This window comes from Martes martes (genome assembly GCF_963455335.1).
Source record: "Martes martes genome assembly, chromosome: 1".
Classification (NCBI taxonomy): domain Eukaryota; kingdom Metazoa; phylum Chordata; class Mammalia; order Carnivora; family Mustelidae; genus Martes; species Martes martes.
In genome coordinates, this window is record NC_137888.1 from 105198827 (window position 1) to 105222657 (window position 23831).

The window sequence follows — 23831 nt, forward strand, 5'->3', positions numbered from 1 at the left end:
CTTAATTCTCAATGAGTTCATCTGAATGAACTGGCTCAAAGGGCAATTGCATTGTTTGAATTGCTGAGAATTCTCAACAAACCGCTCATCTGAATTCTATTTCACCACAACGGCCCACCTCCTTCTGTTCACCCTTCCCACCACCCCCTCTTATCAGCAAGCACAGGAGCTCCGTCTGGTGACCACGCCCAGGGAACACAGTGCTTAAGGCACTAAAGCCCATTGTGAGGATTCCAGGCACGCTGGGCCGACACCCAGCTGGTTCTGTAACCAGCTCTGTCACTGGACTTTCCAGCAGGTAACCCCATCATTGCATATCCAGAGCCCGGGCTCTCGTACCTCAAGCCATTCACAGACATCTTGCTCCCTTCCCAGAGAACAGTTTTATACACCAAGAGTTTTACAAAATCCAAAATAATTTTATTCACTTTTCCAGATTTTTGCTTCCACGAGGTGTTCAGCAAACATGCTAAGGCGACAGAATGTCTAGTTGGTCACGACATGCAACGCTGACCAATCGGTTGATGACAGCAGCGACCACGCCCACCTGAGCTACTGGTCCCACAGCACAAAGGGGGTTTGCGGGGACACGCGGAACCACACAGCGATCAGCAACCTGAGGTAGGTCTCTTTACAGTACAAAAAACTTCTACACCAGTGTGAGACACTGATTAGCAAGAGCTGCTTAAAGTCGCAGACTTTGGAGAGAGACAGACTGTGTGACGACTGCAGTGAGAGAGAACAGACCCACAAACTCCTGAACCCTGTCACTGAACTGTGGAGGCGTGGGACCAGGCAAATGACAAAGTACCACTGACGAAAGCAGCAGCTGGCCCGGGGCTTTGGAGCCAGCAGGTGTGGGAGCTGGAGAGCTCTGTGCAGTGGCCAGCATTTGGGAACCTGAGGCAGTGGGACACTCTGTGAACAGACTTGATTCTGGTTAAGAAACAACAGCAAAAAGAGGAAGGCAGGAAAGAAATTCCCCCTGTCCGAGGAATGTTCTGTGATTCTCATTCCTGACGGAGGGAGTGAAAAGGGGGCTGGGGCTCTGCCCCACTGCTCTCCTGACAGAAACAGTGAATGACAACAGGACAGAAAGCAGGAGCCCTGAGAATTCACGGCGCTCTGCGTGGCCTCCGGCAGCCCTGTCCACCCCCCCACCGGGTGTGGCTGTGAGGAGGTGCAAGGGGGCCACCGGAGGGCCCGCTATTGCCACACCTCTTTCTTCTGGACGCCCAGAGAACCCGGCACCGTGAAACCACCAGCTGAAGAAGAACAGAATGCTACCCTTCCTACAATCTAATAGCAAAATCAGATCTCTAGTACAGCAAACTGTACAAAAATGATAGAAAGGAATTTGCACTGTTATCAGGACAGTGCTTATTTTAATATAAAATAAACAGCTTACATTTTCACTGTAAATATAGGCTATGTACAGAATTATATATAGATATAGCTACACGTATAAAGCTTCATTATAGGCCTCTGATACATTTATAATAACGGTTCCCTGAACCCTTTAGAGTGCAATTAAGAACAAAAACTAAATTTTGTTTACATGAATATGGAATAAATACAATAATCAAAATAGGACTCTCCCTAAAATTGAAACACACAAGCCAATCCTGAACTGCTGTGCGAAAGATAAAACTGGGAAAGGCAAGGTTTCGGCAGGAGGACGCGATGAGGGGCCCGCCCAAGGCAGGGAATGGCAATACTCCAAGGAAAAGAGACGGTGGCAGGGAGGAGTTAGCCCTTGACAGCGACCTTGTTCTCCACGGCGGCAAACATGGCATAGAACCGGGAGCTGTCATTGGACAGAAGGACTGATGGGGTGTCGAACTCCACCACCTGCAAAGGAAGGAGACACATCACTTGGGGTCATGCAAGAACCACAGCCAAGAAGGAGATAAACCCCAAAGCCCCCTGGGGACAGAATCACAGTGACAATTCCATGAAGTTCTGCCATGCCACAGTGGGTTCCACTTTTGGTTTTTTCTTTCTGCTAACCACAGTATAAAGGACAGGTTAGGGACAAAGACATCCAGACCTCCCTCACATAAATCTCAGGGAGAAAAAAAGTTGCAGCTCAAGTCAAGGACATAGTAGGCAAATGTCATCTTGTACAAACTGATCCTAACCTATAGATGGAAAAAGAACAGCTCAGAATACCCAGCTGGCAGAATAAAAAAAGGAAGTAAGAGATCTAGTCAGTCACTTATCCATTCCTTTGATGGACTTCTGTGCAGCCACAAAAATCCTATTGCAGCAAAAAATGGAACAATATGTTGGTATAGCCTGGCTTCCATAAGAGGCAGAAAATATCACCTACTCACTTTCCCAGGCTTTCTTGCTACAGGGCCAAGGCCTGGGGCACAGCCTTGACCAAGGAGAAGTCTCTGGGCGCTTCTAGGAAAGGCTGCTCTGCCCAGTGGATACAGGCAGAGGACAAAGTTCGCTTCCCCAGGCCTGGCTGCGTGAGGCTATGACAGTGGGTGCTACGGGTGCTACGCAGACAGCCTGGCCCTGGAGGGGGAGGGGAGGCGGGTACTGGCTGGAGGCTGACACAAACCCTGACGGTGCTGAGCTGCTGAAGAACCAACCATTTGGCCTCCTGCCGTGGGCTGACGGTCTCCTGCTGTCCAAGCCTCTTCTGCTCTGCTCCTGTGTGTCTGCTGCAGAGCACATCCTATCTACTAGAGTCTGTGCATAGAGATGCATAAACAGGTTGGCAGGGGCAAATGGATGTCCCCGGTGAGGGAAAGGACTCATCTTATTTTTGCCTTTACACTTTTTTCATGTTTTTCAGGCTGCCCTCAAATGATAAGGAAATTTTACTTCACAAGAAACAAAAATGAAGGGACAGATAGAGTTCCTCATAGAGAGCCAATCAATCCCCATTCCAAAACACTAAGCCACTCATAGAAACAGAGTGGTCTAGATGTGTGTCTTTAAGAAAGAATTTCCCGGACGGTGTTCTTGGCCCCCTCCGCTTTATACATTCTACTTAATACCTATGTACAGAGCAGTAGCTGTCTGTACCGAGTGTGAACTAGAATCTCAGTAAGCATTTAGGATAATGCAAAGACAGTAGCAAAACCCGCCAATGTTCACATAATTTCAAGATGAGGAGAAAAACCATGAACTCCTATGTTCTCTCAAACTCAGTTCTGAGGCCCAGCCTCCATCTGTTGTAGTAACTGTTTTCCTCAGGACTTCTCTACAGACAGAGGGACGGGGTGGTCGGGCAGTGTAAAGCACTGGCTTTGGTGTCGCCAGCCTAGCTCAGTTCCTGCTCTCTCCCTTCCTGTGGACTAGAGATAGGTTCAGTTCCCTGAGCCCTTGTTCTCGTCTGGAAGGCAGGGCTGACACATCTGCATCTTCCTTGCTGGCGGTGATGACTAATTATGCGTTGGGAGGCTGTATGTACAGCCCTTAGCGCAGTGCCTGACGCAGTAAGCATTCAATGGAAGTGGCTATTATGGGGGCCTTATTATTAATCACATAAGACAAGTCACACACTGCAAGTGGCTTGTTGTTTCTGCCAAACCACTAATTTCCTGCCATTCCATGCGCACACAAAGGAGCTATGTGTCCAACATAAATTTACTTAACACCATAAGTGACATACTTAACATCTACCATGTGCAAAGAATGTCGCATGGGGCCCTGCCAGGGACCCAGAGACAAATAAGGCACGACCCCTGCCCTTAGAGACTTTACAGTCTAATAGGGGAGAGAGGGCATTAGCCAGTGACCCTCAGAGGAGGCAGAGGAGCTACATGAGAGGTACGCAAAGTTTCAGGTGGTAGAGAGTGTCAGGGTGTGGGAACTGTGCCTTTCAGAGGGACAGGCAGGCTGCAAGCAGACAGATATGGGGATGTGGCAGAGGGAACAAGAGGAAAAGGCATTGGAGGTATATGGGACTGAGTGAGGAAAGACACCGAGGGGAGCCAGTTTAGGGGATGCAAGTTTTTTTTTTTTTTTAATTTTTTTTGTTTATTTGACAGAGAGAGAAAATAAGAGAGGGCATGCAAACAGGGGAAGTGGGAGAGGGAGAAGCAGGCTTCCTGCCCAGCAGGGAGCCCAATGCGGGGTTTGATCCCAGGACCCTGGGATCATGACCTGAGCCAAAGGCAGATGCTTAATGACTGAGCCACCCAGGTGCCCCAACGCAAGACTGTTTACAGCCACCGACACCTGTAAGAACTGAGTGGCAAAGGAAGGCGGCCGGGCTGGGCCAGACTGTAGCAAAGCTTGGAACAGCAGTATAAGAAGTCTGGCACCGGGACGCCTGGGTGGCTCAGTTGGTTGAGCAGCTGCCTTCGGCTCGGGTCATGATCCCGGCGTCCTGGGATCGAGTCCCACATCGGGCTCCTTGCTTGGCCTCTGAATGTGCTCGCTCACTCTCCCTCTCTCTCTCTGACAAATAAATAAATAAAATCTTTAAAAAATTAAAAAAAAAAAAAAAAAGGGACGCCTGGGTGGCTCAGTTGGTTACGCGGCTGCCTTCGGCTCAGGTCATGATCCTAGCGTCCTGGGATCGAGTCCCACATCGGGCTCCTTGCTCGGCAGGGAGCCTGTTTCTCCCTCTGCCTCTGTCTGCCACTCTGTCTGCCTGTGCTCGCTCGCTCTCTCTCTCTAACAAATAAATAAATTTAAAAAAAATTTAAAAAAAAAAAAAATAAAATAAAATAAAAAATTAAAAAAAAAGAAGTCTGGCACCACTACATGATTGCGAAAAGCCAACTCGAGGTGGCTGGACTCAGTACACCTTGGGCAATTCCTGTGTATGTGAGTTAATCAGTAAGTACATGGGCTCTCTGACCTAGGTCAAGAATAAGAACCAGTTAAGAGTGCTCCTAGTCGATCTCTGGCACGGGAGGGTTTCTGGCTTGGGAGGGCTATATCCCTCCCAGCGGCAGCCAGATTAGAGTTACTAAGGCTACTTATCTGAAAGCTAACAAATGCAAGAAGATGGCAATCAGCCCAATCCTGCCAGGGGCCAGTTTCCCCCAGACAAGGCCACATGCCACATCATGGTCCCTCAGGGGCTCAGTACCTGTCCCTGGGCCAGCACCATAATCCTATCAGAGCCGAGGACTGTATGTAGGCGATGGGCAATGGTCAGCATGGTGCAGTCAGCAAATGCTTCTCGGATGGTCTCTTGGATTAGTAAGTCTGTCTCCGTGTCCATGGCGGCTGTGGCTTCATCAAGAATAAGAATCTGCCACAAAAGAGAGGACAGAGAGAGATCCAACCAATTCCCTAAGCATTCTTCTCTATCTGCATTTCGCTAAGATGTATTTCATTATTTAAGTTTTACACCATACTCTGTTTTTCCTCAGTAGGTACACGCCTATGTAAAAGGACCATGTTGCTTAGAACAGATAACAACTTCAAACCCTTGTGTCTGCCTTCCTTTCCACACACAAAAGGATAAGCATGTAACACTGATCTAACAAAACGCTTGCCCCCACTTGCTCTGTGACCCTGAGCATGAATAGAAATCTTTCTGGATCTTCCTTTTCCAGTTACAAAATAAGGGGACTGGATTTGATGGCCTGGAGGTCTCTAGATCTATGGTTTCCAACAGTACTACTACCACTCACTGGCCAGAAACAAAAGTCACCCTTGGAAATGAAAGGCTTGGGGAAGTCTGAAGGCTCAAAAACACCTGTCTACCCAGATGGTGTCAAGGTGAATTTAGAAACATCTCTGGGGCCAGGAAAGCCTTTGGACCTCATGGCGCGGGAAAAGGCCGTTCTTCCCCTTGCCCGCCACTCCACAGACCGCCGTACCTTACAGTGACGGAGCAAGGCTCTGGCTATGCACAGGAGCTGCCGTTCCCCCACTGAGAAGTTATCTCCATTCTCCATCACTTCAGATTCAAGTTTCAGAGGTAGCTGAGCAATCTAGGGAGAAAGGAAGTAGAGACATGAAGAGTCAAAAAAAAAGTAAATTTAAGGGGGAAAAAAAAACGGAACTAAATTTTGTCCAAAATCCAGTGGCAAAAATAAGCTATTCTGAAACAGATGCAACAATGATTAGCCAAGAACCTGGCTCACCTAGAAGGAAGGTACAGGGGTGATGATCACGTGTACTAAGACCCTCATTTTCCAGGACAGTCCCTGTTTCAAGTATACTATTCTGTTAGCCTTATACCGTTCAAAGGTCTTAAAATTCCATTATTTTCATATCCCCAAATCCTGTCAGATTGTGGCCCTAATCTTTGGTTCTGAAAATATGGTCATACCATAGGAGATGGGAAAGTGAGGTCACTCTTTCTGATTTCCAAGGCTGTAGGTTTATGGCTGTCAAACCTGCCTTTATAATAAGCTATAAGCCTATCCTTCCAATGAAATGGTTGGAGGAAGCCCGGTATTATAGTGATAAAGGCAGAACTGACCTAGCTGAATCAGGGCAGGGGATCCTGAGCTTAACTCAGCTCAGGGGCATGAGAGATCCTACCCACCCTCCACCCCCGGGCGGGAGTTATCAGTCTGTCCACTGTGGCCTTGGGAGGGTGCATGCTGAGTTACCCTAAGAGGTCAGTGACCCCATACGCATGCTGCATGCTTTCTGCAGACTTGATACATATCCAGATGCTGCAAAAGCATGTTACACCGTTATGACGAATAAAACAGAAATGAATGTAAAAGCATTATGGAATTCTGAGTGTTTGTCATTAATACCTTGGTTAATCAATGGACAGCAAAAGCGTAATATGACCATGGTTGAGAGATACCAACTTTTAAGCCCTTTCTGAAATGCCTGGGAAGCCTTATCTAAAGTGACCCCATACAGATAGCCTGGAAATAAAGGGCCAGACCAGGCTGGACAGAGGCAGCCAGGGCAGGCTGGGGAGTGACCTCAGCACTTTTATGGTTCCAACCTTTAAATTCCAGTGAAGCAGTCCCTTGGAGCTTTACTTACACATTCTTTCATGTGTGTCCTTTCTAGGGCATCCCAGATCTGGTCTTCAGTGTACTGGTTGAAGGGATCCAAATTTGACCTAGAGAGAAGCATGGAAGGAATTTCCCAGTGATTCAGCATGTAAGTGACCATACTGCAAAGGCGGTCTGTGGTAGAAGTTTAAACACGCACGGGAAAAGGAGGGACCTAACTCCTCAAGGTCACAGACGACTGGCTCCCTAACCAGCCTTAGGCTGCAGTGAGAAATACTCCTGCCTCCCTGTCCCAGAAATGTATCTGAGAACAGGCTGGGCCTCTCCGTCTTCTTTATAAAACTTTATTTCTTTTAACGTGTACTACTTTCATTATGTAAATATTGCAGATCAGTTACAGAAAAATTAAAAAAATACAGATACTGAAACATAAAACCAAAACCAATGTTTTCATCACCTCAAATCAGACCCTCGGCAGCTAACACTGTTAGCATTGTGGCATATACAGGTTAAAATACATCTCTCTGTGTGTACAATTTTAGAAAAAGAGCCTCCTTCTTCCTGATGCACGAGGGTGAGAGCCTGTCGGAGCAGGCACTCGAGGGTGGCTGGCGGACCAGGAGGAGGAGCCAGTCCAGTGGAGGAGAAAGAAAGGCCTGAAGCTCAACTTAGGGGAAGGAATTTACTGGTCCAGAACATCAGTTTGGGTATCATTCTTGCTCACTGTACCCACAGTAGCTACCTCGAGAACATCGAGGATGGTACTAAAAGAACAGGACTCGACATTTCTGGAAATGTTAAGATGGGGGAAACAGCTCTTTGTCATGAAGGAAGAAGGTGGAGAAGTGGTGGTGGAATGGGTAACTGGTGGAAACTGGGAGGTTACATTCCTTTTGGGGCATCTTGTCTCTGTCTAAACATGACATTTACAGGTCTAGTAACCTGAAAGGTATTAGGTGTAATTTGCTTTGCTCATGAACTTGGTCTGCACGTATGGGAAACAGGAAAGTCTTCGGGAGAGCTTGAGCTCCACGTCTCATTTGTCTCCACGTCTGGGGTTACTAACTCCAGACAGGAAATGCAAGCAGGATGTTATCCCAGAACTCCACCGAGCCCCGGTGGGCACCTGCCCCGCTCATCCCTTCGGGCACCCTCTGGACTCTTCCAGGAGACTCTAACTGGCTCTGCTCTCTTGTGCCTCTTGCCCTTTGCACATGGAATATGTGCACCTCTCCTCACCCTTTGGCTTGAGAGACTCTGGCAAAAGCAAGGGCTCTGGGGCTAAACTTGCTGATTCCCACACAGCTTCTATCTATGCTGACTGTGTGGCCCCAACGAAGTTAGCCTAACTTCTCTATGCCTCCGTGTCCTCATGTGTGAGACAAGGATCCAAAAGCACCTCCTTCAAAGGTTGGGATGGCTGCATTTCAAGTGTAGAAAGAATTCAGAGCGGCCCCCACTGCATGGTTAGCATTGTGCACGTGGGAGCTATGATTATGATGATGTCATTATTGCCATGCTGTTACTCCTTGGCTAGGATTCCTTCTTGTCCTTCAGGTCACAAATTAGATGCAGAAAGCATCTCCTGACTCTTCAAGCCTGACTTAGGTGTCCTCATGCCCACCCTCTTTATGGCACTTGTCACTCTGTCCATTTGTCTCTGCCCCCATTGCATCAGGGTCCTTGTCTGGGATCTTCTTTGCTGTTGAATCCCATGTACACTGTCTAATAAAAGATCATAGAGCCTTACTTGACTTCCTGAATAAAAGAACATAGAGCCTTACTTGACTTCCTGATAAGAGGCATCAGTATATGACAATTTGAACATTTTCTGTCATGACAGAGGCAAAGAACAGTGTTGGTGGAGGGAGCGCATGCCCATGGCGATCCAGGCAGACTAGGCTCAAATCCCCACTCTGGTTCTAATCGTCTGCATGACCTTGGGCAAACCATTCCTCAGTCTCCTCCTCTATAAAATGGGGATATAGTGACATGACTCATTAGGCTGCTGTAGACATTAAAGACAGTACCTACAGCAAACATTCACACAGTGGCAGCTGTTAAATGGACAAGGTATATACAGACACATTAGCCGCCTGGTCCAGTGCTTGGTGGTTTTCTGATTTATATTCAGTGCACTTTCCAAGTGGACACAATAATCCCAGGATCCTGAATACCAGGCTCAAAAAGAGTTCTGATAAAGTCCTATCTGTGCAAAGTCTGGATGGGGAAGACTGATCTTCTATAGGCAACCATCTAATATCTAGTATCTCCATAGGCCTATCTCTTAAACAAGAAGGTGGGCCAATTTGCTGATAATCTAAACTGTGAAATGGCAGACCATGGGCTAAGTTTAAGGAGAACAGCACCTGTTTCTAATCACACTGGAAGTCCCTGACCCCCCCTGCCTCTCTAACACTCCAGAGTCTGCACAAAAATCTGGGTTGTCAAGATCAGCATTTACTGTTCTGTTTTTGTTTTTAAGATTTTACTTACTTATTGAGAGAGAAAGCAAGTGACAGAGAGAGAGAAAGCATGAGTGGAGGGGTCAGAAAGAGAGGGAGAAGCAGACTCCCTGCTGAGCAGGGAGCCCAGTGCAGGGCTCTATGCCAGGACCCTGGGATCATGACCTGAGCCAAAGGCAGCTGCTTAACTGACTGAGCCACCCAGGCGCCCCTGCCCAATCCAGTTCTTCATTTTGCCATCCTCCTAACACAGAATTCCCGGTTCTTTGACCCGGTTCCCAGGTCATTGCAGGTGTAATTCGTTAAAATGAGGTCATTCCGGAGTAGTGGAGTAGAGTGGGTCCTTACTCCACTATAACTAGTGTCCTTATAAGAGAGGGTCACGAGAAGGCAGAGACATAAAGGGAGAGGACCATGGGACAATGGAGGCAGAGACTGGACAGATGCGCCTATAAGCCAAGGAGCACCGAAGATCACTGGCAGGCCACCAGCAGGCGGAAGAGGCAAGGGAAGGATCCTCCCCTCCATCTCAGAGGAGCACCACTCTGCTGACACCTGGATTGCAGGCTTCTAGCCTCTGGAACTGTGAGAGAAGTTCCTGTTGTTTTAAGCCATCCAGTTTGCGCCTCTGCTGTGACCTCCCTAGGAACGAATACAGCCAGGAAGCCCACCACACACCTCTTCCCAGACACAGCAGCACGTAGGTGTGGAGCCTGCTCACTGGGGAGCCCGCCCATCAGATCCTCCGAGGGAAGAATCAGTAGACACGGGGGCAGGCCTGACATTCAGCGCTCCTAGGCCCATCCCACCCGAGGAAGGAGCCTCCAAAAACCAGGCTATGGGTTCCAGATATATAAGGAATATTTACACACACCAGGAGGTGGTATACATACACATTAAGGCACACCAGACCGATCTCAACAGGGAGCTCAGTCAGGAACAGAAGAAAACACACACTCATTAGAGAAGCCAGATGGCCCTGCGTCTGATCCACAAACAGAAGTGAAAGCAAAGCTATGCATTCACAACATCAGAAGTTTTGGCTGGGTGGATGGAGAGAGAAAGAAGGCATCTGAACAGGAAGGCATATATTTTTAGTGGCCAGAACTCCTGGGGTCCTAATGTCACCAGAAGTGTATTTTCATCTTTGGTCCTTCATATTTTCTTTTTAGCAGTATTCTCAGCTTGCCTCTTGGCCATGGCTAAAAGAGGGCGATAATCTCTCCGGGAGCGTGAGAGGATACAGGAGTGACTCCCTGACCCGTGGGAAGACACTACTGCACCACACCATCCCACCATCGGGATGGGAGCACCCCAAGCGGCTCGGGCCTCTGCAGGGCACCCGGGACCCACAGACTTCCTGCTAATGGGAGCTAAAGGAGTTATTCAGAAATACAGACTGGTTTTGGCCTTTAGTTGTTAAGTGTAAAATGAGGTAGAAAAAGGCTAGAGATGGGAAAAGGGACACTGCGGGGAGGAGAGTAAATGAGAGGGACTCAAGAGAGCAGCAGAGAGTGTGTGACTTTTTTTTTCAAGATAAGGGAGGACTATGAGAATCTAGAAGCAGATGAGGAGATTTTGAAGATGCTGGAAAAAGAAAGGTAAAAAACGTCAAGGCCCCCGGGGCGCCTGGGTGGCTCAGTCATTAGGCGTCTGCCTTTGGCTCAGGTCATGGTCCCACAACCATTTAAAGATTTATTTATTTATTTATTTGACAGACAGAGATTACAAGTAGGCAGAGAGGCAGGCAGAGAGAGAGAGAGGAGGAAGCAGGTTCCCTGCTGAGCAGAGAGCCCGATGCGGGGCTCAATCCCAGGACCCTGGGATCATGACCTGAGCCGAAGGCAGAGGCTTTAACCCACTGAGCCACCCAGGCGCCCCCCCCCAACAACCATTAAAAAAAAAAAAAAAAGTAAAATAAAAGTCAAGGACCCCAGGGAAGCAGGCTTCGCTCTGGTTGTTGGAAAAATGGCATACCTCCCAAGGTCGCGGTGGAGAGTGGGTACTGTGAGAACTCCAGGAGGTGACGAAGTGAGTGTAGCGTGTGAGAGCAACCACAGCCAGGGTTCAAACGCCTATCTTTGGGCAAAGTATCTCACCTCTCAGGGTTTTGCTTTCTTCATCTATAAAATTGGCACGATAACAGTACCTCCTTCCTGGGGTTTTGAGTATTTGACAAATTAATACAATTAAAATGATTACAACAACATCTGCCACATACTAAGTTCTCAATAAGCTCAGCGGCTTCTGTTATTGTTGTTCTTTAGAACTACGCTGTCTGGCATAGAATGACCTTTCCCCTTGTTTTTTTGTTTTTAAAGATTTTATTTATTTGACAGAGAGACAGCAAGAGAGGGAACACAAGCAGGGGGAGTGGGAGAGGGAGAAGCAGGCTTCCTACTGAGCAGGGAGCAGGTCTCAATCCCAGGGCCCTGGGACCATGACCTGAGCCACAGGCAGATGCTTAATGACTGAGCCACCTGGGCACCCCTTCCCTTGTTTTTTAAAGATAATTTTTTTGAGCCAATTTAGGTTCATAGCAAAACTGAGAGGAAGGTAAAGATTTCCCATCTGCCTTGCCCAGAATGACTTAGCAAATGTTGGATGAAACCTAGTGTTCTTGATTAGTTATTCTAGACTTCATATTACTTTCTGATATTGAGACTAAAAAGCTTTTGGGAAATTCCAAGTTCCACAATAACAAAGACTATATAAAAAAAAGAAAGAAAGAAGGAAAAGAGAGAGAGAGAGAGAAAGAAAGAGGAAGAATGAGGAAAGGGGGCCTCCTTTCACAAGAGAGTAATTCAGAGACAACGATGAGACCTAGAGATTCTAAGAAAGCTGCTGCTTCTAAGTTAGAACAGCATCCATTCCCTCTAGAGGGCTAACTGCTTCTGTCTGAAGGGGTCTGGGCCCAGAATGAACCAAAGCAGAATGGGTCAGTTGTGCTCAGTAATTTTTGCTGTGATTTTGACTTGGGAACAGAAATATTCCTCAAAAGTAAAACAAAATGTAATGGGCAGATAGAAAGGGAGTGAGGGTGTGTGACTGGGAAGAAATGAGAACACTGCTTCTTGTAATGAATGGCCACCAAGCAGAGATGCTCCGGGTGATGAGAAAATGCCCAGTCCCTATAAGCAGACCGAGACTCACAGACAGAGTAACAGCTGAGGAGGACTAGTCTTACTGAGAGGCAGATTAACCGCCAGCCAAGGTGAGACTTAAACTGTCCCCAAGGATGGAATGACTCCAGCAGGGGCTGGTTAGGGCAGAGGAGAGGGATCTCAGAAAGCACAGGGTCCTCTGGGGAAGGGAAAGGAAGGTACTGCCAAGGCCATGAAAGAGGAAGGTCAGCAAAAATGTTTAGGGTAAGCCACAACGGCCAAACTATGGAAAGAAGCCAGAGGTCCACCGACAGATGATATATATATGTATACCACATCTATATACCACAAGAAGATGTGGTATATATCTACATTGGAGTATTATGCAACCATCAAAAAATGAAATCTTGCCATTTGCAACAACGTGGATAGAACTAGATAGCAAAAGTAAGTTAATCAGAGAAAAACAATTATCATATAATCTCACTGATATGTGGAATTTAAGAAACAAAGCAGAGGATCATAGGGGAAGAGAGGACAAAGTGAAATGGGACAAAACCAGAGAGGGAGATAAACCTTAAGAGACTCTTAATCTCAGGAAACAAACTGAGGCTTGCTGGAGTGGAGTGGGGTGGGATGGGGTGGCTGGGGGAAGGACACAGGGGAGTGTATGTATTGTGGTGAATGCTGTGAATTGTGTAAGACTGATGAATGACAGACCTGTACCCCTGAAACAAATAATACATTATATGCTAATTAAAAAAATATATTAAAAAAATGTTTAGGGTCGGGATAAGAAAAAACCTGTTGTCTTAGAGCCAGCTATCAGGGCAAAAGGCACAAGAAAGGGACTAGCTGGATAAGAGAGGGCTGGATGAAGCTACTGAAATGGACTGAGAGTCCAGCTAATGTAGGGAGCAGTATGGCCCCAAATGATCTGGTGATTCAGATTATATTTGTATGATAACAAATCAGACATTTTTACCTCATTACCTTAGGTTTTATTTGATTTTGGTTTTACCTTGCGTTCACTCTGAGAGATCCTTACGGTTTTTTCTTTTTAAAGATTTATTTATTTCAGAGAGAGAGAACAAGTGAGAGGGGCAGAGGGAGAGAGAATCCCAAGCAGACTCTGAGCTGAGCTCAGAGCCTGATGCTGGACTCAATCCCACGACCTTGAGATCACAACCTGAGCAGAAACCTAGAGTCAGATGCTCAACTGACTGTGCCACACAGGCGCCTTGAGAATTCCTTATGTTTTAACTGCATGTTGGTATCTCAAGGAGGTGGGTCCACCCGCACTGCTGGCTAATGGCAATGAAGATAGTTTCCATGTTCAGGGTCTCCAGGAGACCACTGAGAAATAGCCGATCTATCCTGCCTTGCCTTGGGAAACTGTTTATAGGCTTTCTAATTTTCTAAGAATAGCAAAAGAGCACCAAAAGCTGAATGTTCTTTGGGATTTATATGAGACCTGAGAGGACAAAGGGAGAAAGACGGTAGGTCTGGGATTTAATTTGTCCTCAGGCTCTACTCCTGACTTAAAAAGACAATTACAGCTGGCAGAACATGAAACTGATATGATATCCTAAATTTGTACAGTTGACTGCCCAAATAGCACTCTGAGCTCAGTAACTAAAAACTCTGGGCAGCAGCATACCAATTGTAAGCTTTTCCATCAAGCAGCATCATGTCTCTAGAGCTGGTAACAAATGGCCCCGACTCCCAGGGAAGCTGCACTTCCCTGAGTTTCTATGAACAGCGGTTGCACACGCCAGCAGGTCAGTTCTTAACCATCAATTCTCATATACGTGCTGCCCAAACAAGCACCTAACCATTCATTCTAGAAGCCCCTGGTTCACAGCCCCAAACGAAGAGCTGTGAAATTTACAAACGAAAAGTGAGGCTTCTTGGTGGCAATGTATTTAAGAGTCAAGTTCAAGACATTGCTTTTCTTAATTCTTTTCCAAACGATGACGAAAAAATGGTTCTTTTGTCCTAAGCCAGAAATTACAAGGCCAGTTAAATTCTCAAAGACATTCTTGTGGCATCTAAAAATAGGAATTTACAGGAGAGAAGAGCAGATTTGGCAACACCTCTTGACTTCTTAATTTTAGACCTGAGTCGTCAATAAATTCTAATTCTCTTCTGACATTTGTTTGACCTTGTTATCTCAGGACCCAAAGAGAATGACTGAGCATCATCAACAGATCCAATCTATGCTGCCCAAATTCATTACTGTTTAGAGAAAATGCAAAATAATATACCCAAAAGTGTTGACCCTACAGTTGGGTTGGTGAGAATTCATTCTGTCTACCAAAACTCCTTGAATCAGTGAGTTCAGGTGCTATTTCCAAAGAAAGGGAGGGGACCTAATTTTAAAGACAAGTCCATGGTTATTTGAAATTAAGTTGGTACCAATTTTTCTGAAGACTGCTAAAAATTAAAGAAATTTAATTTAATTAAAAAAATAGAAGTCCAATTTAGGTCAGCTATATAGTTAAAGCTATTTTTAGTTCAAAAGACAAGCAACTTGAATAGACATGTACGGGAATTATAGAAACCCATTGTTTCAAGGAGGCAAAAGCTTAAGACTAAGGGTAAGGGTAAGATAAGGTATAGGGAAAGTCAATGGGATTAAATATATGCCTTTCTTAGTTACTATTTTAACAGGTCAAGAGGAAGAATCTTAGGAGCCTGGGTGGCTCAGTTGTTAAGCGTCTTGTCTTCAGCTCAGGTCATGATCCCAGGGTCCTGGGATCAAGCCCCAGCGGGGAGCCTACTTCTCCCTCTCCCTCGGCTCCTTCCCCCTGGCTCATGCACTCTCTCTCTCGAATAAATAAATTAAATCTTAAAAAAACAAGATGGGACCAGGAGGGAGACAAACCATAAGAGACTCTTAATCTCACAAAACAAACTGAGGGTTGCTGGGGGACAGGGGTGTGTGTGTGGAGAGGGTGGTTGGGTTATGGACATTGGGGAGGGTATGTGCTATGGTGAGTGCTGTGAAATGTGTAAGCCTGACAATTCACAGACCTGTACCCCTGGGGCAAATAATACATTATATGTTAATAAAAATAATAAAAAAAAAGGAGGAATTTTATCTTAGGCACCCTGGCAGATTTCAGAGAGAGAGAGAGAGAGAGAGAGAGAGAGGCATCATTCCAGAGTCAGGATCAAAGGTGGGGCAAGATACTGGAATACGAAAACCCATGAGTGATAACAATGCCTGAAAACCACCATAAGAACTGCAAGTTGGAGCACATGTAGGACAGATGACAATACGGAGTGAAAGGAAGACAAAGGGAGATGGGATGAGGCTGACGAGCTGCTACTGTCCACTGCCACCATGTGCCAGGGTTGGTGACTGCATAATTTGTGGAACTTCTTCATTCTCCACAACGACAGCCCTTAGTAGTATCCCCATTTTACAGATTAGGGAGCGAGCTTAGGTTCGGTCAGATAACTTGTCTGAAGTCACAGAGCAGAGATCTGAGCCCAGATCTGACTTCACTATGTGCGGCAGGGCCCTCAGCCCCCGTTTTGTGGAGCTGCCCCTTCCTTCTGCAGGGAGAAGTACACGGCGGTGGGAAGAGCACTAGACTAGAGGTCCCTTGATCTCAGTCCTACACAGAGGCTCTCCTGTGCCCACCTGGCTTCAAAATGCAGCGCGGAGCCCATGGGTGCTCGGGTCCTCACCTGACGGTGCCACTGAATAGCACTGGCTCTTGAGGAATAATGGACAGCTTGCTTCGGAGGTCAGCAAGGCCAATATCACTGATTCTCACGCCGTCGATCTTGATGCAGCCTCCAGATAACTCCACCAGACGGAAGAGGGCCATCCCCAGAGAGGATTTCCCTGAGGAGTCAAAAGACATGCTGAAAAGTAGCTCAATGAGCAAATTTTGTGAAAACAGAAATTGGTTTCAAACCCCACCACCACCCCGGGAAAAATCATCCATTTTTCTAGTTCTATTCAATTATTATTTCATCTGATTAACTAGGATGATGTAGAAAGTGATAGCCAGAAACAGAAAAAAATGCACTGTATATACAAATATATACATTTAAATCACACAGCTTCGGCCTGAGGTGCTACCACACTTTCATGAGAGTAAATTAGAACAACGCCTGCTTTTCACCCTGCGAGTGGGTACACGGGCTTTCACACATCTCAGGCAAAGTGAGGAGAACAGAGTTCTTAGAGCCAGCAGCTAGGAGCAAACGAGAGGACAAGATGTTTTCTCTCTCTTCTGTCCCCTTACCGTAGGTGAGAGAGAAACAAAACAAGACCTCCTACCATTCTTGCATAAGCACACAGGGAAGCAGTAAATATGTGTTGTAGTTGACTCTATTATGATAAGGAACTGTGATAGAAAAGTGGGTCTGAGGGGCGCCTGGGTGGTCCAGTTGGTTGAGTATCTGCCTTCAGCTTGGGTCCTGATCCCGGGGTCCTGGGATGGAGCCCTGCATCAGGCTCCCTGCTTGGCAGGGAGTCTGCTTCTCCCTCTGCCCCTCCCCCATGTTCATGCTTTCTCCAATAAATGAAATCTTAAAAAAAAAAAAAAGGAACCACCATACTGTAAAAAAAAAAAAAAAAAAAAAAAAGAAAGATCAAGTTGTTCCACTTTAACAAAAGATGCTAGCCGGGCTGGAAGATTTAATAGTTCTCTGGATCTAGACTACCTTCGCACTGATGGATATGCTAGTAAGAGAGGCCATTGAAGTCCTTGCAGTGATGTCCTTGACTATGGCCACGGCAGGGTCAGGGTCTAAGAGCCTCTGAAAAAGCTTGTTAGGGTTAGAGTTTAGACTTTGTAAGTCAAGCTATTTATATAATTACTTTATTTTTTCCTGTTTTTCTCCTGTCACTACTTATGGCTTAATAGCCCTTTTTTTTTTTTTTAAGATTTTAAAGAGAGAACGTGAGAGGGGGAAGGAGCAAGGGGACAAGCAGACTCCGCACTGGGCATGGACATGGGGCTCAACCTCATGACCCTGAGATCATGACGTGAGCCAAAACCAAGTCAGACGCTCAACAGACTGGGCCACCCAGGTGCCCCTGGTTTAATGAAGTCTTAATGAATAGCTCAGTCTGTCTTACCTGTGTTAAAGGGAATCACAGGAGAGGGACATCAGTCAGAGCTTTCAGGAGAGCACGGTACCCCTGGGAGCCAATGTAGTAGAGGGAATTTGAGGGAGAAAGCAAAGAAAGAGCTTTCGGGACAGCCACCTTCCTGGACTGAAAATTCTCTTGCAGCATAAAAACCCTACAGATATTGTATTGTTCTGACATGAAATAATTCCTTCAAACAGGAAGCAGGAAATGGCTTTTTCTTCTCTTCTTAGCAGGTTCTTTAAAGTAAACTGGCCAGAAAAGATACAAGGGGTTTGGTTTTATTTTTAATGGAAAGAAACAAAGCTAGAAGAGTTTTGACAAGGAAGCAACGAGCCCCAAAAGCTGATAAGAAGTGAACCAGAGAGACTTCTTATACCAGGTGAAGTGGTCAGTAAATGAAAACAACCCTCAGTCTTTGAAATGTTATTCAGGAAGGAAAGAGGGAAGGAAATGAATTACTCAAATCCTGACCCTAGAAATCTAAAGGGCATAGAAGTAATAGGATTCTTAAGTGTGAAGTAAAATGCCTAAAATGAGAGCCAATTCTCTACTTCTTTGCAACTGATGTCAGATCAAGAAAATAATTTCTTTTTTTTTTTTTTTAAAGATTTTATTTATTTATTTGACAGACAGAGATCGCAAGTAGGCAGAGAGGCAGGCAGAGAGAGAGGAGGAAGCAGGCTCCCCGCTGAGCAGAGAGCCCGATGCGGGGCTCGATCCCAGGACCCTGGGATCATGACCTGAGCTGAAGGCAGAGGCTTTAACCCACTGAGCCACCCAGGCGCCCCAAGAAAATAATTTCTGTCTTCAAAGAACATAGGTTCCTTTTTAGGGCTACGTTAGTGTCCGATAAATACAAGGCAACACTGGCATTATGTCACAGACGACTTACATCTTTCCTGTGTTTTGACCTCACAGAAATAAGGATACTCACTGCAGTACTGCTCATAATAGTGAAAACCTGACAACCTCAGTGCCGTACAACTGGAGACTGGTTAAATAAAAATTGTGGTACCTCATAAAATGGAATTTTATATCCTGCTGCATAGAATTCATGTCACAGGCTATTAATTGACATGGAAAAATATTTGGCAGACTTAAAGGCAGGCCATGACACAGTGTGTGTAAAATGACCCCATTTTTGTAAACATATTTGTTGACAGAAAAAGTCTGACAGGGGCACCTGGGTGGCTCAGTGGGTTAAAGCCCCTGCCTTCAGCTCAGGTCATGATCCTGGGGTCCTGGGATCGAGCCCCGCATCAGGCTCTCTGCTCAGCGGGGAGCCTGCTTCCTCCTCTCTCTCTCTGCCTGCCTTTCAACCTACTTGTGATCTCTGTCTCTCAAATAAATAAATAAAATCTTTAAAAAAAGAAAAGCCTGACAAGATACCCACCAAAAAATATTAACAGTAACTATCTCTGGGTAGTAGAGTTATGGGTGCTTTTCCCCTTTTGTACTTCGCTATATACTCCAATTATTCTGCATTGAGAATGTATACTTTTATGACCAGAAATAGCACTAAGTGTAACAAAAGCAGGGTTGAGAATACACTGAGAAAATTGGCTTCAGGGAGACCTTAGTCATCACTCATTAATATGGGGCTGGTTTGAAGGCATGAGAGGGATATTCAATAAACAGTAAATCATGGGCTCCACGCTCAACTCTGATAGGTTCCAATATTTCTCCAGAGGCCTTGGCTCACTCTTACCTGATCCAGTCCGCCCCACAATGCCAATCTTCTCCTTGGGTTTGATCGTGAAGGATACTTTCTTCAGAACCAGAGGGAGATTTTCTTGGTACCTCATTTCTGCATTCTCAAAGCTCACCTCTCCTTCCTGGGGCCAGTCAGGGGAGGGAGCCTTGTTCTTAATCCTGGCAGGTGCTTCCAAAGAGAGAGTCTGGGGAGACAGAAGTAGCTGGGTCAGACTGACCAGATTCTATGGGAGCTGCAAGGCTTTCAAAGAGAAGTAAAACCCAGCCAGCCACAGCAGCCACACCGAAGCAGCCACTGCCCTCTTCCCTTCCCACGGAAGACGCCCTTGGCAGTAAATGCTTATCACCACTAAACCACACAGAATGCAATGGCAACTAACTTTACACTTAGCAGTTTACAGTGGCAGCTAAGCAGCATCTTGGGGAGGGCAGTGGCCTTCCAACTGTCTTCTGTCTTATGGAATTTCTCCACAAAACTGTGGTCTTGGAGGCCAAGGGTGTGGCACGAGGCCTTCCACAGCTCCTCAAAACACACCACTTTTTATTGGAATTCTTTCAGAATACTCTACTTGAGACAAGATTCCACCATTTGAAAGCCAATGGCCTAAACCCAAAGAAAGAAAACTATCATTTACTGAACATTTCATCAGATCCTGGCATTCTGACATATCAGTCACCCCAGGAGACATGGGCTCGAAGCCCAGTCTGCCACCAATCGCTTTGTGTTCCGGACAGATCACTTCTTCACTCTAGGTCCTAGTTTCTCATCTGTAAGTCGTGGGGACCAGATTAGAGAATCGTGGAAATCCATTTAGCTTTAAAATGTTGTGTTCGATGTGACTGCTTGGGTAGTTTTTGTTACCAACAGTCCCATCTTGCAATTTTGAAAATTCTCTGGCAACTAGTCACGGGACCTTACAGCCTCCTAGGGCAGTGAAAGCCAATGGTGGTGGAGCTCTAGGCAGGGGTGGGGGTGTGAGGCAGGGTAGGAGGGCGGGTGGAGACTGACGTCATGAACTCCAAACTGGAAGGGCTTCATGTTGGCAGAGGCGTCCAGGTTGGGCACTGGCGGTGAGAACCAGTCCTCAGAAATGTGACTGGTTTGTGCAGGGTCCCCTCTGCTACAGCTGACCATCACCCTGACCTCTTTGGCAAGAGACTCTCACCAATAGCAATATTAAATCAAACACTACATACCCACAGATACACCCATATACTGTCCACAGACATGGGCACTGGGCAAAGAAGCCAATGGATAATAAATAAAATAAAAATAAAATAAAAGGAACAGCTATTAGCAGATATCTGTCTGCCATGGATAGCTATGTGTCATTCTTTCTGAGAATAAGAATTTGTAAGTTTAAGCAATGTCTTACAATTAATGAGGGTCATTGTCAAAACAGTTCAGGGAAACATGTCTGCTGTAAAATGCAGTTATATAATATGCTAGTTCTCAGCGGAAAGGGTAGTTTTTCAAAACTATGTTTCTAAGTCAGTTATTGGAAAATTGGGATATATTCTTCTCACATAAACCATGATCTAAATGCTGATAAGTCTTTGGGCAGTTCACAAAATATGTAACTGCTCTGAACTAAGTTACCCCTGAGACCCTTAACTACTTGTGATTCTGCTTCTCTCTCCAGAAAACCGCTTTCAGCGTCCCAGCTAGGACATGACCTGGCCGCAAGGCGCTGTCCTGAGGTGGCACTGAAGGGTTACCGAGGGAAGGTGGGAAGAGTCGGTTCATCTCAGTATCAATGAAATTAACTGGTTTCTAAACCAGGAATGCAGTTTAGAATTGGCCATGGAGCTTCCAAAACTTCAGACGTGTGGGTCGACGGTATCAGATCAGATCGACAGTATCAGAATCTCTAGAGATGAGGCCTGCGTCTGTCTCCACCTAAAGCTTAGTGGGGGATACCGACGGCCATCCCTGGTTAAGGGCAAGTGAACTAGGGGCGCTTGAGGGGCTCAGTCTGTTAAGCGTCTGAAATTGGCTCAAGTCATGATCCCGGGGTCCTGGGATGGAGTCCCGCACCGGGCTCCCCGCTCAGCGGGGAATCTGCTTCTCCGTCTGCCTTTCCTCCAGCTTATGTGCTCTCTGTCTCTCAAATGAATAAATAAAATCTTCAAAAAGAGAAAAAAGAACAAGTGAACTAGAATAAGATTTAAAAAACTACATGGTTTTGGGGCGCCTGGGTGGCTCAGCGGGTTAAAGCCTCTGCCTTCAGCTCAGGTCATGATCCCAGGGTCCTGGGATCAAGCCCTGCATCGGGCTCTCTGCTCAGCAGGGAGCCTGCTTCCTCCTCTCTCTCTGCCTGCCTCTCTGCCTACTTGTGATTTCTGTCTGTCAAATAAATAAATAAAATCTTAAAAAAAAAAAAAAACAAAAAACTACATGGTTTTATACGGCATAAGGAAAATGACCTACATTCTTAGACACAATTCATAAAAACATTTAGAAAGTCTTAAGATAATCTCTTCTCCATTGCACACAGGCTGAAGAGACTGCTGGTCCTCGCCTGTGAGAAAACAAGCATTCTCCTTGCACCTCCACCTGAGGCAGCAAAAGGGTAAAAGGACCCCACAAAGGATCAAGATCACAGTAAAAGGCTTTCGCATCCTGACCTTGATGTAGTGGTTGATCCTCTCCACTGAGGTGAAGCGGGCTTCTGTCTCAGATGCCAGTCTGACAGTGAACTGGAACAGCCCGGTTAACTGATAATGGAAAGCAAAATCCAGGTAGGAATTCATTACGAATACATGTCAGGCCAACGCTAGAAAACCTCTTCCACCTAGGGGATTACAGCTCAATACCCCAATGAGCCAGGCACCTGCAGCAGCTAGTTGAACAGACTGAGTCATTCTCAAAATGTTTAACACAATGGCCATTATCCCCCAGTCAACAGCAATTCTCAGTGAAGGCAGGTGGCATTGTGGGACTGCTGGCACTGACCCCCCCCCCCCCCCCGCCTCCGAGGGCTTTCCACCCATCTTTGCACTTCCAGCACACACATCTGCAGCTGAGCAACTTCTGGGCTTCCTTCCGAGCAGCCTGCACCTTCTCGGGCAGCCACAACTAATGGAGAGATGTATTGCCCTGTTCTCTGAGCTATTTAAAGACCCATAATCCATCCCTAGGGGCCGGGTCTACACATGTAATGGTTTTGGGAAAATCTGGGGCCTGAAAATAAAATGCATATAAGAAGCATAATGAGGACACAGTATTTCTTAGAAGACCAGGAAGAGGCCAGAGATGAGAAGGTGGTGAACGTAGAAAGCTGTAATTAAGAAACCATTTTCAAAATCGTGTTTATTTATAAATCAATGGCACCTATTTCTTAAACACGTGCAACTGACTTAAATCCCTTTGTTCCTATGTACCACTTGTACCTCTCTCCCATCTTCTCCGCCCCAGCCAAGTCCAGGCTGTCACTAAGAAGGCAAGTGGGCAGAAGCTCTACTAGTCTCAAAGGCTGAGGCAGAGCCCCCTACCATGCCTCTCCTAGGCCAGCACAGGACTCAAGTGAGCATAAGTTCCATCCCCGAGACTGACCTGGACGGCGTAGGAGATGGCAAGACCTGAGTAGGCGGGGGGAATCTGCCCATGCATGAGAACGATCATCAGCCCGGTGGTGGTGATCAGGGCAATGCTGATCAGGTCCAGCCGTACAGCCAGCCACCGCATTGCACATGTGAACAGGAAGAAAGGACCTTGGTTGTTATCCAGGAGCTCCTGGTACCTGTGAGGGCGACAGAACACCTGACAGGCAAACAAAGTACCACAGCACCCTGAGAGTGGGTGACGTCACAGCTCGGTGGGAATTATGGACAGAGGGCCAACTTGTGAGTATTTCCTGTCTGTCACTAGGAGGAGGATACAGAAATCAAAGGACTACAGAGCATTCCAGGCTCCGCACACAGGACGACTTGGGGTTTTCCAGTTTTACCCCTTCAAAGAAACATGTTCCAAGATGTTAGGGAAAAACATGTTAATGACAGAATGAATGCACAGGGAAAGGAGACCAAATAAGAGGCTGGCTAAGCTTTAGAAAAATGTCTTAGGTCAGGAGTTCCTTCCTGGAACTCCTGTAGCCTGGAGACAGGCCACACAGGCAAACTGCAGAAATGCCCTCAGGCCTGGAAGAAGATAAACTCGAAGACTGAAAATGGCGAAGTGGAAAACGTCTGCTGACACACTGCTGTTGGGCAAAATGGTACTTGTTTCCAAGGCTGTGGAGCACAGAACCACAGCAAAAACCACAGCAAAAGAGACCTGGATAACCTCTGCCACTAAAGGAGGGAGACAAGACTGTTACCAGGGGTCCTAGAGAGTGGATCAGACCCCATCCAAAGGCCCGGGTGTCACATACACATATAGTTAGAACCCCAGAGCAGGAAGTCCTGCCAGGCAAATGTGTTTTGTTTAAAAAAAAAAAAAAAATCACTCTTCCTCTTTATATAAGATATTTGGAGAAAATTTAGGAAATGCAGTATTCTCACCACTCAGCGTAAACAGTCT

At 46.3% G+C, this 23831-nt stretch overlaps 1 protein-coding gene across 3 annotated transcripts in view; it reads right to left on the minus strand.

The window, feature by feature from the left end:
• Positions 1 to 398: 398 nt before the first annotated feature.
• Positions 399 to 23831, minus strand: part of ABCC5 (ATP binding cassette subfamily C member 5) — an 85034-nt gene continuing 61601 nt past the window's right edge. For all 3 annotated transcript variants that reach the window (XM_080809977.1, XM_080809978.1, XM_080809979.1), the window contains 8 exons: positions 22866 to 23052; positions 21938 to 22027; positions 19305 to 19494; positions 16177 to 16336; positions 6937 to 7015; positions 5802 to 5915; positions 5063 to 5227; positions 399 to 1851 (listed from right to left, as the gene is read on the minus strand). In XM_080809977.1, coding sequence (XP_080666103.1) covers positions 1750 to 1851; positions 5063 to 5227; positions 5802 to 5915; positions 6937 to 7015; positions 16177 to 16336; positions 19305 to 19494; positions 21938 to 22027; positions 22866 to 23052 — 1087 coding nt within the window. In that variant the 3' untranslated portion in view covers positions 399 to 1749. The remainder of the gene's footprint in view (positions 1852 to 5062; positions 5228 to 5801; positions 5916 to 6936; positions 7016 to 16176; positions 16337 to 19304; positions 19495 to 21937; positions 22028 to 22865; positions 23053 to 23831) is intronic.